Source organism: Tamandua tetradactyla (genome assembly GCF_023851605.1).
Source record: "Tamandua tetradactyla isolate mTamTet1 chromosome 1 unlocalized genomic scaffold, mTamTet1.pri SUPER_1_unloc_2, whole genome shotgun sequence".
Classification (NCBI taxonomy): domain Eukaryota; kingdom Metazoa; phylum Chordata; class Mammalia; order Pilosa; family Myrmecophagidae; genus Tamandua; species Tamandua tetradactyla.
Window position 1 is genome coordinate 395,780 of NW_027518238.1, and position 14,620 is coordinate 410,399.

General features: G+C 38.3%; 1 protein-coding gene across 4 annotated transcripts in view; it reads right to left on the reverse strand.

The window, feature by feature from the left end:
- Window positions 1-14,620, reverse strand: part of LOC143672703 (N-alpha-acetyltransferase 35, NatC auxiliary subunit-like) — a 133,519-nt gene that overhangs the window by 66,189 nt on the left and 52,710 nt on the right. For 3 of the 4 annotated variants that reach the window (XR_013169949.1, XR_013169950.1, XM_077147257.1), the window contains exon 4: window positions 5,237-5,336. Coding sequence is in view for 1 of the 4 variants with exons in the window: in XM_077147256.1 (XP_077003371.1) it covers window positions 5,237-5,403 (167 nt within the window). In the remaining 3 variants the exon portion in view is untranslated. Of the gene's footprint in view, window positions 1-5,236; window positions 5,534-14,620 lie in introns of those variants that run through there. The other variant, XM_077147256.1, reaches the window with a different exon arrangement.

Consider the following 14,620-nt stretch of genomic DNA (forward strand, 5'->3'; position numbering starts at 1 on the left):
CTTAGTGAAGCCTAGTATAGATAGTAATGGTGGTGATTGTTCAAATTAAAAAAAAATTTTACACAAATGAGAACAAATATATTTCACTATTACAACATGTTAAAATGGGGTGGTATACGGAAAAATAAAATGATTGCAAATGAGGTCTAAAGTTAATAATAACATTGCAGTATTCTTTCATTAGTTGCAACAAAGGCAATATGCCAAAGCTAAATGTCATTAAGAGAAGGTAATAAGGGAGAAAAAATATTTTTTTCTTTTCTTCTTTCTTTTCGGAATGAATGTAAATATTTTCATACATATTGTTCTGGTGAATGCATAATTATGTGTTTATATGAGAAGCCGTTGATAGCAAACCTAAGGATGGAGTGTATGATGCATGAATAAAACTTTTTAAAATAAACAGAAAACTACAAATGTTGGCTAAAATATGGACAAAGAGGTATATCTGTTCACTGCTCATCAGAAGGTAGAATTGTGCAGCCCCACTGGCGGGCAGTGTGGCATTTCTTCAGGAACTTAAGTATTGGGTTACCATATGACCAAGTAATCCCGCTGCTAGGTATTTACACAGAAGAACTGAGAGCAGGGATACAAATAGATATTTTCACACCAACATGTGTAGTGACATTATTCATGATTGCTAATGGTTGGAGACTGTCCAAGGCCCCATCATTGAAGAGTAGCCAGGTGAATTGTGGTGTATACATATGATGGATATTGCATGGCTGCAGAAAGGAAAGACATCATTAAGCATGCAACAAGGGGAATGAAACTTGAAGACATCATGTTGAGTGAAATAAGCCAGGAACAAAAGGAAAAATATTGCATTGTTTCAGTAATGTGAACTAACTACAATTTCTGAAAATTAAACTTCAGAGCAAAAGAAGTGGACAGACCTTTGCACTGATGATTAAGGAGTACAGAATGTTCAATAAGTTTCATAGTAAAGGTTTAGAAATGAATAGTATGATGCTGGGTAATGGTAGCACAATACTGTAAGTGTTATTAACAAAGCAGAGTGTGGGTATGGTTGAAAGAGGAAGGCTGGAATCATGTATGTCACCAGAAGGAGAGCGAGAAGATAAAATCTGGGACTGGGAAACAGTGAAATCCAGAGTGGGCAATGATGGCAATTAATTGTTATAAATATAAGATCTTACAGGATCTAGAACAAATGTATGTCACTATTACAAGGCATTAATAATAGGATGTTATATGGGTAAATGCAATTAATGATAACTAAGGTCTATAGCTAACAGTAACATTGTAATATTCTTTAGTTAATTGTTACAAAGTCACTACAGAAAGATAAACATCAATAGTGAGGGATAAAAGGGGAATGGGATTTTTTTTTCTGAGGAAATAAGAATGTTCTCATATTGACTGTAGTGGTGAATGCATAACTATGTGGTTATATCAAGAACCATTGATTAAAACCTAGGATGGATTGTTTGGGGTATAAATAAAAGTTATTTAAAAATGAGGGAGACGTCAAAATATTACTAATAAATAAAACCTGAGAGAGTTCAACAAAAAACTTGACCAAAACAAATTAATAGCTGGAGTTCTGCAGGTTGAAAGGAAATGAAAATTTGAAAGTGCCTTGGAGTTGAAATGAAGAAATGAGGATCATCACTAAAGGTAACAAAAAACATAAATGCAAAACCCAGTGGTCATGAAATCTCCATATATAACTCTAATCTTTAATTCCTATACAAACCAGGATGCAATTGAACATAAAAAATATTTATTTCCTCATATTGTACACATAAAATATAAATAGGTAAAGAAGGAAATGTGCTTTGAAAATTATTGCTGTTTTATTTCTTTGCTCTTATATGTTATATTTTACATTAAAAATGTTTTCAAAAAGGATATAAAGAGGGGAAATGGAGGGACATCACATGAATGCTATTTTATCTAAATTGTTTATTTTTCAATTAGTGGGCTATGGACAGTAGGCTATGTAACACAAACCCCAGGATAACCATGAAGAAAGAATTTCTAAAATATACAGAATCAGTAAAAAGAAAGGGATGAAAATGAAACATCATAAAAGGTCCACTATACCAAAAAGAAGGTTGCAATAAAGGAAAAGAGTTGAAAAAATATGTTATATAAATACTAAAGAAGAGAATGGCTGAAAAAATATTGCCTTTATAATAATAAAATGAAATGCTAGCTTATTAAATTCCACAATCAAAAGATACAGATTGGAGGGATAGATAAGAAAGCATGATAAAACTACATGTATACAAGAGACCCACCTTAGACCAAAAGATGAAAATAGGTTGAAAATGAAAAGGTAAGACATAGTCCTGGAGCCAGTAGCCAAAGAGATATCTGGTACCTATATTAATATGGTACAAAATAGGAAGTCAAAAGCTGTCACAAGCACAAAGAAGGACACCATATATTAATAAAAGTGTCAAGCCACCAAGAAGAAATCAAAATCTTAAATATTTATACACCAATCCACAAATACATGAGGCAAACACTGGCAACTCTGAAAGGAGAAATAGGTACCTCTACAATGATACTTGGGGGTCTCAAAACTCCATTCTCATCAATAGAGAGAACATCTAGACAGAAAATCAATTAGAACACAGAGAACTTGAATAATATGATAAATGAACTAGACCTAACAGATATATACAGAAAACTGCATCCTAAATCAGCAGGATATACATTCTTCTCAAGTACACATGGATCATTCCTCAGGATATACCACATATTTACTCACAAAAAGAGTTTCAATAAACTTAGAAAGATTGAAATTATACAAACATCTCTGACCAAAATGAAATAAAGACGGAAATCCATAAAAGGCAGATAACTTGAAAATCCACAAATATAGTGAATTAAAACAACACAGTCTTAAACAATGTGTCAAAGAAAAATCACAGGAGATATCAGTCTGTATCTTAAGATAAATGAAAATGAGGAAAACCATGTCAAAACTTAGGCAGAAAAGGCAATCCTGAGAAGGAAATTTATAGCTCTAAATGCTTACATTGGAAAAAAAAAAGAGGTAATATCAAAGAACTAATAATACACCCCTGCAGGAACTAGAAAAATAACAGCAAATTAAACCCAATGCCAACAGAAGGACATAAATCACATAGATTTTAGCAGAAATAAATTAAATGGAGGAAAAAGTCAATAGAGAGCATTAACAGAAGCAAAAGTTGATTTTCATAAAAGATCTTTAAAATTGACAAACCATTAACTAGAATCACAAGGAAAAGAAAAAATATAAATTGTATCAGAAATAAAAGGGGGCATTCTACAGAACCCTCAGAACTACAAAGGATAACAAGAGAATATTATGAACAATATATGCCAATTAATCAAACAACCAAACTAAAATGGACAGATTCCTGGAAACAAGTGAAATGCATCAACTGACCCTAGAAGAAATGAAAGACCTCAACAAATTCCAAGGAAAGAGATTGAACCCAGTCATCAAAAAACCCTCCAAGAAGCAATGCCCAGTAAACATTACAAGATGAATTAACACCAATCCTGCTCAAACTCTTCCCAAAGTTGAAGAACAGTGCACACTATATAACCCACTTGATGAGACCAATATCACCCTAATAACATAGATAAAGATAATAAAAGAAAAAAAATTGCAGACCATTTTCTCTTATGAATATAGATGCAAAATCCTCAACAAAATAGTAGTATTTCAAATCCAACTGCACATTAAAAGAATTATGCATCATGATCAAGTAGTATTTATCCCATTTATACAAAGGTTTCTGAATATCAGAAAACAATGTAATACACCAGATTAACACATCAAAGGGAAAAACATATAATCTCAGTTCATGCAGAAAAGGCATTAGACTAAATGCAGTGTTCTTTCTTGGTAAAAAAGAAACTTAATAAAACAGTAATAGAAGGAAATTTCCCCCCCCATGATAAAGGACATATATGACAAATTCATTGTTAACAGCCTAATTTCATAAGGCATTGGGAGCACATTACACAAATTACTCAACATAGCTATCCAACTTTTTCATGAATATCTGTGTTCTGAATTCCCAGTAGGCATTTTCCAACATTGCATGTAATCATCAAGTGCCCTATAGCCTCAGAGACATATTAGAAGGGCCAAAAACAATGCTGTAGGATTCAATTATTGAGTTCACTTACAAAAGATCTCTTTATCTGGCCATATAGATGGGTCAAATGCAGCCCCTGCCTCCACAAAAAATTGTACTCAAAACCACTTCTCCTATGGGGTGCAGGTATAATTCAGAGGTAGAATTCTCTCCTACATATGGGAGACCCAGGTTCAATTCCCTGACCACGCCCTTCCCAAAACAAACAAACAAATAAACAAACAAAACTTTTACAAATGATGTTACAATAGCAGGAAATCACAAGGAAAAAGAATGAAATATGTCTCCATCATACAACATACAAAAAACCCCACTTCTTCCTGCTATCTTCCACTTTCATCATCTTGAAATATGTTAGTGCATTTTCATGTTATTTTTTCCATAGATGGACCTTTGTCCCATATGAAAAATGGCTCCTGCATATATTCCCTAAATAGAATTTAGTCTTCCAATATGGGGCTCTCCTTGCTCTAGGAAATTCAAAGACCACCATCAGAAAGAAAACAAATAAAATATTATTAGCAATTAGATTCATAGAGATTATAAGACTCAGTTTCCTTGTATGAGCAAACAACAGCCCAGGGGCTAAATCCAGCTAACAGCCTGTTTTTGGAAAATAAAGTTTTTTTGGAACATAGCTAACCCATTTTTTAATATACATTCTTTCATGTGACAGAGTTCAGCAATTGTAATAGAGATCATCTGCCCTTGCAAACCCTACAATGTATTATATTTAGCCCGTTATGGAAAAAAGTTCCTGACCCTGCTCTGGAGTTAGGTTATAATCTATTTAAATATTTGTATAAACTATAGCAGCTACCATTTATCATACATCACCCATGTGCCAGGCTCTATACTGATATTCCATATGCATTGCCTTTAAGTGCTACATAGACCCAAAAGGGAAATATTATTATGCCCATCTTGCAGATGAAGAAAATTGAGTCTTAAAGAAGTTACTAATATTTGCACAAGGCTACAACTAGTAATTGGAGGACTCTGGAATTCAAACATAGGTTAATATGCATATCAGTTAGGGTTCTCTAGAGAAACAGAATCAGCAGGAAATATCCATAAATATAAAATTTATAAAAGTGTCTCACATAATGATGGGAATGTACAGTCCAAAATCCACAGGGCAGGCTATGAAGCTGATGACTCTGATGAAGGGTCTGGATGAATTCCACAGGAAAGTCTTGCTGGCTGAAGCAGGAAGAGAGTGTCTCTTATGAAATGTCCTTAGAAGCCTTCCACTGATTAGATTAAGCATCACTCATTCCAGAAGACACACACCTTGGCTGATTACAAACGAAATCACCTGTGGATGCAGCCAATGTGAACATGATTTAATTCTATGAAATTTCCTCATGGGAACAGGCAAGCCAGCACTTGCCCAACCAGACAAATGGATACCACAACCTGGCCAACTAGACGCATGAACTTGACCATGACAGTCCACCCTTGTCAACTTGGCAGCTATATACATCATCTTAAACCATACTTAATTTCTAAATAGAAAACAATAAAAGATGCATTTTCCTCGCCTAACAATACTTAACTGTCCTGCATACAACTGGAAATACATTAAATCTCCCCAGAATAGGGTGTAAGTCCTTGGGTAATATTCATCCTTAAACTTGATATCTTACAATCTAAATACTATAACATGAACAAAACAGCATTACAGTCCTCATTTCTGTAACTGATCACATGGTCAAACTTCATATTTATCACTACCTTCTTCCATTACCCATTCCATCTTCCCTTTACCTTCAGCAAGCATTTCAGCTGGCCATGGTTCTTTGTCTGGTGTGGGACCCAAACCTTCATTCCTGAAGTTTCAGAGCCATTGGTAGTCCTGGCCTGGATTGGGTTGTTGCAGTTTTCCATTGATTTGAATTATCGGGCATGGTAGTATTACAAAATGTCTTAGGGGATCTCCTATATTCCAGGAAAACTCATCTAACCTTCATTGTATAGTTGCAGTCCTATTTCCCCCAATAGTCAGGATCAATCACCCCAGCCAGTAATGTAATCCCCTTCTTGGCTTGTTGATGCAGGTTCATGCATACTCCAAAGTGACCAGGTAGCAGTCTTAGATTCCAGTTCAATGGAATCATTGTTGTTTCTCTTGGTGGAAACATTTCCCCTTTTGGAACTAAAACCTGTAAATCAACAGAGCACAAGGTCACAGGGACAGGAAGCAAAAATTTTCCTAGTGGATCACTAGGGGTAATAGTGATTGGTGCCACTCCCATTTCCACCCTTTGGTTCCTGGACCCATGGGTCCTGGCTGAGGGAGAAACAGCACCATACAGTGGATGCTGATTCAGGGCATACACAGCTTCCTGGAGAATATTACCCTACTCTTCAAGGTATTGCCACCTAGTTGGCACCATAATTGATTTTTTGAAAGGCCATTCCACTTTTCTATCAATCCAGCTGCCTCTGGAGGATGGGAAACACGGTAAGACTAAAGAATTCCATGAGCATGTGCCCATCCCTGCATGATATTTGCCATGAAGTGTGTTCCTTGATCAGAAGCAATGCTGTGTGGAATATGATGATGATGTCATAAAGTATTCTGTAAGTCCATGGATTGTAGCTTTGGCAGAAGCACGTTGTGCAGGGAAAGCAAACCCATATCCAGAGGATGTGTCTATTCCAGTTAGAACAAATCACTGCCCCTTCCATGAAGGGAGTGGTCCAATATAATCAACATGCCACCATGTAGCCCCAGCTGATCACCTAGAGGAATGGTGCCATATCAGGGGCTAAGTGTGGGTCTCTCCTTCTGGCAGCTTGGTCACTAGCAGTGGCTGTAGCCAGGTCAGCTGTAGTGAGTGGAAGTCCAAGTTGTTGAGCCCATGCATAACCTCCATCCCTACCACCATGACCACTTTGTTCATGAGCCCATGAGGTAATGATAGTTGTTACTGGGGAAAGATGCTGACTGGTATCCACAGAATGGGTCATCTCTTCCACTTGATTATTAAAGCCTTCTGTGGAATTCACCCTCTGGTATGCATTCACATGGGACACAAATATCTTCATGTTTGTAGCCCTCTCAGAAAGGTCTATCCACATACCTCTTCCCCAGATTTCTTGGTCACCAATTTTTTTGTTTTGTTTTGTTTTTTTGTTGTGGACAATGTCATTTTACTTGTTACAGGGTTCTGATGCAATTTGGTCACCAATTTTTAAATTATGGTCTTACCAAGTCCCTGACCATCCAGCCAAACCATTAGCAACAGCCCATAAATCAGTATACAACATCACCTCTGGCCAGCTCTCCTTCCAAGTAAAATGAGCAACCAGGTGCACTGCTCAAAGTTCTGCCCACTGGGAGGATTTCCTCTCACCGCTGTCCTTCAAGAACACCTTAGAAAGGGGTTGGAGTGCTGCAGCTGTCCACTTTCAGGTGGTATCTGCATATCAAGCCAAACCATCTGTAAAGCAGGCCCAAGTTTTTCTTCCTCAGTCAATTCACTGTAAGGCACAACCCAAGGGGCCATAGGTCTGGTCTGGGAAAGAGAACTAAAGTGACAGGAGTGGAGCATGGGCATTTGGGCCACTTCCTCGTGTAACTTACTTGTGCCTTCAGGACCTTCTCTGGTCCTATCTCATATATGCCATATCCATTGTATGATGGAGTGCTGCTGTATATGTACAAATTTATGGCTTGGTGGTTCAGAAAACACCCAGCTCATGATAAGCAACTTTGGTCTCATGGTAACTTGAGTTAAACATTCAGGCTCTACTAAGGCCCAGTAGCAGGCCAAAAGCTGTTTCTCAAAAAGAGAGTAGTTACCTGAGCAGATGGTAAGTCTGCTCCAAAATCCTAATAGTCTGCATTGTGATTCTCCTATAGGGGCCTGCCAAAGGCTCCAGACAGCATTTCTATTTGCCACTGACACTTCCAGCACCATTATATCTGCTGGATCCTATGGTCCAAGGGGCAGAGCAGGTTGTACAGCAGCCTGGACCTGTGACAGAGCCTTCTCTTGTTCAGGTCCCCACTCAAAATTAGCAGCTTTTCTGGTCACTTGATAAATGGGACAGAGTAGTACACCCAAATGAGGAATATGTTGTTGCCAGAATCCAAGGAGACCAATTAGGCATTGTGCCTCCTTTTTGTTCACAGGAGGGGCCAGATGCAGCAACTTATCCTTTGCCTTAGAAGGGATATCTCAACATTTCCCACACTACTGGATACCTAGAAACTTCACTGAGGTGGAAAGCCCTTGTATTTTTGTTGGATTTATCTCCCATCCTCTGATAGATAAATGCATAACTAATAAGTCTAGAATAGTTGCTATTTCTTGCTCAATAGGTCCAATCAACATGACATCAACAATATAATGGACCAATTTGATGTCTTGTGGGAGGGAGAAATGATCAACATCCCTGCAGACTCCATCAATCACCTGACCTCCATAAGCCCCCACTGTGACTGGTCACCATAGTGACATTGTGAATCCCCTGGAATTAATGTCACTTCTGAACCAGTGTCTAATAATTCCCTAAATATCTGATCATTTCCTTTTTCACAAGCACAGTTACCCTGGTAAAAGGTTGTCAGTCTCCATGGGGAAGGCTTGGAGGAAAATTAACAGTATATATTTCTGGCAGCGTAACAGGGTCCTCCCCCAAAGGGACCTGGCCTCACACTCATTCAAAGGACTTTGGATCTGTACACTATCTCAAGTCTGGAAATTAATTAAAAGACAGTGACTCTTTTAGTAATTCAAGTTAGAATTCTGTCCACTTGACCTAGAACTCTTTTGCTTATACAGCTCAAACAAAAATTTAGTAGACTGCCCATCTACTGTACTTCTAGGTACCTCATGATTTACTAGTCAATGCCACAAGTCTCTGTGAGTCAGTTTATTTTGACTCTTGCTTTGAGTCTACTGTCTATTAATGTAGCCACATCCACCTTGTTTTCAGCAATTAAGTGCTGCCACCTGGCTACTCTCAACTTAGGATCTGGTCATCCCCGTTATGTTTAAGGATTCCAGCACAGTGACAGCAGTTACCACAGTAAAATCTGACCTACAGAGAAGTGCAGCTACAGAGCTCTTCACAAATTTATTTCCCACAGTTCTGGTAAAAGTTGCATGTCCAGACATTTCTGGGGTGTAAGAGCAGGCTTTGCATGATATATCCCCTCTAATATTCCAATCTCCTTAAGCCTCTGGATCCCCTCATCTACTTTATGCCAGGGCAGTTCTGGCATTGCAACCTAAAGTAATGTCAGCCACCTTTTGATCCATGTTTCATCCAACCATACAAACTGTTAATTTTTTTTAACCCCTTGAGCTATAACATTGAATGCAGAATCTCTACTTAGTGGGCCCAATTAATATATTCAGCATGATCCAGCTTTATATTCCTCCCACCATTATCCCATACCCTTAAAATCCATTGCCACACATATTCCCCTGATTTCTGTCTATATAAATTGGAAAACTCACACAGTTCTTTTGGAGTATAATGTACCTCTTCATGGGAGATACTTTGTACCTCATCTTTTGGGGCCTGTTGGGACTTTAGTCTAGTTAAAGGGCTGTAAGAAATGAGGAGTAGTGGGGTGGATCATGAAAGGAATTAGAAGTATCTTCCAAGCCATTTGCTTCAGAGCATTCATTTGCAGCTTCATCTGGTTAAATAAGATTAATAACTCTAGGGCTAATCCTTTCAAGTGGAGATTGGGTGGCCAACTCCTCAGGGCAGGCTGGAGGTGGGGTGGCTATGTCCTCAGGGCAAACTATTACAGGGTTATGTAGAGAAGACTCAGTATGACCTAGGGTTTCAACCTCTCCACCAACATCATTATCAATTATATGTCACCATCCCATTTTTCAGGGTCCCATTCTTTTCCAATCAATGCCCTCACTTTTATAACAGACATCAAGCAAGATTGAGATTTCAGTTTATGATGTAAAGTTGCTGCTCTAACAATAAGATTCTGAGTCTGATTTTTGGAGATCTCAAGTGTATAGCTACAGAAAATAAGATTTTCCTTCAGGACACTCATAGAAACATTTACATCTGTCAGATCTCGAGTAAGCTTCTCATTTGAAGCCTTAATCCCTCCCTTTCACTCATTAATGCATACAGTGCATCTAACAACAACCAGCCAACATCTCTATACCTTCACTTTCCACAAAACTCTATAAAGGTGTCAAAAACATTATCTCCCAGAGCCTGGCATTATACAAGTGAAACCTTAGAAGAATCAAATGGTAATATTTTGACTATCTCTTTTGCCAACTCACCCCATGGATTGGCAGTATCATTCTGATTATGGGAGTCAGAGTCCTTAGAGTCTTGAGTCCAGTGAGAGTAGAAAACCTACCACAAAAACTCATTTTTAAAATAGAAAACCTATCATAAAAACCCATTTTTAAGATTCTGTTTCTTAAGAACCACTCCTGGTACCAAGCTGTATTAGTTAGGTTTCTCTAGAGAAACAGAATCAACAGAAATATCCATAAATATAAAATTTATAAAAGTGTCTCATGTAACCATGGGAACGTAGTGTCCAAAATCTGTAGGGCAGGCTGTGAAGCTGATGAGGGTCTGGACAAACTCCACAGGACAGGCTTGCCAGCTGAAGCAGGACGAGAGAGTATCTCTTCTGAATCCTCCTTAAAAGCCTTCATTGATTAGTTTAAATGTCACTTTAGCAAAGACACTGCCCTTGGCTGATTACAAATGGAATCAGCTGTAGATGCAGCCAACATGATCATGATTTAATTCTATGAAATGTACTCAGAGCAACAGACAGACCAGCATTTGCCCAACTAGACAAACGGGTATCAACACCTGGCCAAGTTGACACATGAACCTGACCACGACAGTATGATTTAAACCCTTCACTAAATGTGTGCAGAATGGATCCTTATGTTTTCTGGCTGGATGAGTGGGAAACAACTGCTATTCTTGCTGAAACCTAGAAGCTATTTGATTTGATTATTAGTTTAAGGAATCTGTACCCAAGCATTACCAATATTCCCAAATCATAGCCCTCAGTGGATATAAATCATCCTTCAGTGAGGCAGGTATCACAGAGAGTACCCTTTGAATTCTTTGGAATTAACAGAGAGAGACGGATCACCAAAGACCATAGTACATGCTTCCTACCTTCAAAGACAAAGAACTTGGAGTACAGACTCAGAGCCATAGGAGAGTCAACCACATCCCACATAGATCCTTGACTTGGGGGGATTGCCCAGGCTATATGAAAGGTCAGAAAGAGCCCACTCATCACAAGTAGCTTTCATGTGGATAGCAGCCACTACTGCAGTGAAACTCTACATTAGTTCTTGCCAAAACATGCATTTAGATTTGTTGAGAACTGTGCCACTGAGATTGTCAGTATTTTCCAGCTCTAAAAGGTAGCTAGTTTATTATGTGGAAAGGGAAATTTGGGGGACACAGGTTGTCTGGATCAAAGAGGAACTTGCCCAAGCATTCACTGGGGGATCCTCTATCACATCTTTATTGGCACTGGGACCCAAATCTCGGCTCTGCTAGTGAAAAGGAGGACATTGCCTACAATATGCTTTTGTTATGTTTGTGATTTTTTTTTTTTTTGCAATTCATTCCATACCAAGTATATTGTGGTTCTAGGCATTGAAGATAAGCAGTAAACAGAAAAGACAAAGATCTCTACCTCAATAATAATTACTGTTTGCCTATTATGTACTGGGCACGTTTTGAAAAACTGTCCAGATATTGACACATTTAAAACTCACAACAACCCTATGAGTTTGTTAAGTACAAGCATTGTCCCATTTCACAAAAGAAGAAACTGAGGCATAAGAACATTTATCCTTTCGATAAATGGAGGGATGGAGGGATGGATGAATAGATGGATGGGTGGATGGATGGATGGATGGATTGTGAGATAATAGAAAATAGATAGATGAGATAGATACATACATACATTCATATGCACATACATACATTCATATACACATACATACATATATACAAACATACATATACTGATGGAAGGATGGGTGAGAGACCACTATATAACTGTTCACAATAGGCTGTACACAGTTGAAACCCTAAAGTTTAGAACATCCTTTATGAAGTATTTACTATATATTTCTGCTTATTGCACCATTTCTTTTGTTTTTTTTGCATGGGCAGCCACTGGGTCTCCAGCATGGCAGGTGAGAGCTCTGCCTGTTGAGCCATTGTGGTCCACCATGCACCATTCCTTTTTAAAGAGGCTATTTTATACATTGTGAGGATGAGTCTCAGAGATATTTAAATCATTTACCCATGTTCACACTGCCAGTTGTGATTAGATTATTAGGCCAGTGCTTTTGTCCATCAGAAGAATTAGTTAAGAGTGCCTACATTTAGTTTAGAACGTTAGGGATAAATTCTGGTCTATCTTCCTCTCTCACTTGTCCATGCCCCCTCTTTAGTGACTTGCCACCATACCCAGATGCCTTCCAGAAGAAATGATATGTTCACAAGTTGGAGACATGATCTTAAAAACCACACCACCAAGAGGTAAATAGGCTGTGATCAGTCATCTGGTTCTGAGATTATGATCCTATGTTGTAATATAGGCTAAGGACAGAAATTTCTCACCCAAATCAGTAGAATGGGAATACTGAGTGGTGCCTTGGGAGGGGCTTAAGTGTGAAACCCATACAAGAGTACACTGGACTCTACCTTTGAAGGGGCCATGAGGGCCTCTGACTTTTCCTGAGATCTATAGTGCTACAAGGTGTCATCCACAGGGAAGAAAAGGAACTTTTTTTTGAAGAGCCAGAAGCCATTTGGGAGTAGAGTCAAGGTGAGTATGGAGAAATATATCTGAGAAGCAGCAGGCCTTCACGTGCTCCATATATATATACATACATACACTCTGGAAGCTTCTGAAAGAGTATCAGAATCATGGATCAACCTCCCTGGGGACCTGAGTCCTGTTCCCCAATAACAATGCCTCCAGGGGATTTGCTGTTGAGTTCTTTAGGATCAAAACAAACTTACTAAATACTAGATGCCTGATAAGGGAAAGTTTCAAGAGTCCAGTGGAGTGACTCCCATATGAGATTCAATGTACTTACTGTGCATAAAAAATTTGTTTATTCATTGATTCTTTTGCAAAATATTTGTTGAGTATCAGTTTCTATGAAGTTTGAGACAACATGTTTGGCACAAAGGGGAAGAAGGCAGTCCATGCTCACTCATATGCAAGAATAAGCAAATATACAATGAATAATAGTGAAATGCAATGAGTGCTGGGACTAAGGGATGAACAGGAGAATAAACAATGACTCTGATGGGAACAGGGATGATGTGGCAGGATGAGTTCTGTACTCCTGAAAAAAAAAAAGACAAACAGCCATGCTCTTAATATTAACCTGCATTTCTTTGGGTGCAAACCCATCGTAAATAGACTCTTTTGGAGATGATCTTTTTAGTTACAGTTTGGCTCAAATGAGTCAGAATGGGTATGAATCCTATTACTGGATTTCTTATGGAGAATGCCACAGGGAAGAGTAGAAGGTAGAAGTCAACATGAACCAGGAAGAGAATGAAGGAAACTTCATTCTCCACGTGACAGGAAAGCTGAGGAAACTCAAGAATTGCCAGCCCACCAAGACACTATCAACCCAAGGAGGTAGCCAGCCTTCCAGCCTCCAAAACCACAAGAAAATAAATTCCCATTGTTTAAGCAAATCCACTGTGTATGTGGTATTTGTCATAGCATCTGGGGAACTAAGACAGATGGAATAGCAATACTGTCAAACACTTGTTTGAGCTATGTGACCTTCAGCCAGTTATTTAGTCACATCATACCAGAATTCCTTATTTGTAAAACAGGGATAAATAATTCTTTCATTAGGAATATGTTGTTAGAATTAACTAGTAATATATGCAAAGTACTTAGAACAGCACCTGGCATAATCCAAGTACCATTCAAGAATTGTTATTACTAAGTGTTTACTGTTCACTTGACCCTATTCTGTGTGTTTTACATTAATCACTAGCCTACACGATGGAACTAGACACTTTGATTTCATAAGAGATGAAACAGAGGCTAAAGAGGTTGAGTGATGAGATTGCATAGCTTAAAAGTGATGGAACTGGGATTTGAAACCAAGCAGTCAGACACCAGAGCCTATGCTATTGATTCAATACAAGTTTGTCTCAGGACTATGCCATGGTGACCCAGCAGGAGATGGGAAAAAAGGAATGGGAAGTCACCCCAGAAGATGTGACACTGTAAATGGACTTCGGCAAAAGTTGATATTTGTGAGGAGCCATTGGATGTGGAACAGTTGATGTGCTTCCTGACATAGGATTCAAGGATAAGGTTTGAGAATTTTACTGCTAAGTTTTCAATTTCCTAGCAGTATAACTTCAGTTTTTTATGAGTAAAATGAGGATAAGTATTTCTACCTTGAGAGGCTGTTATATAGATGAAATGACGTCACAAACATAAAGCA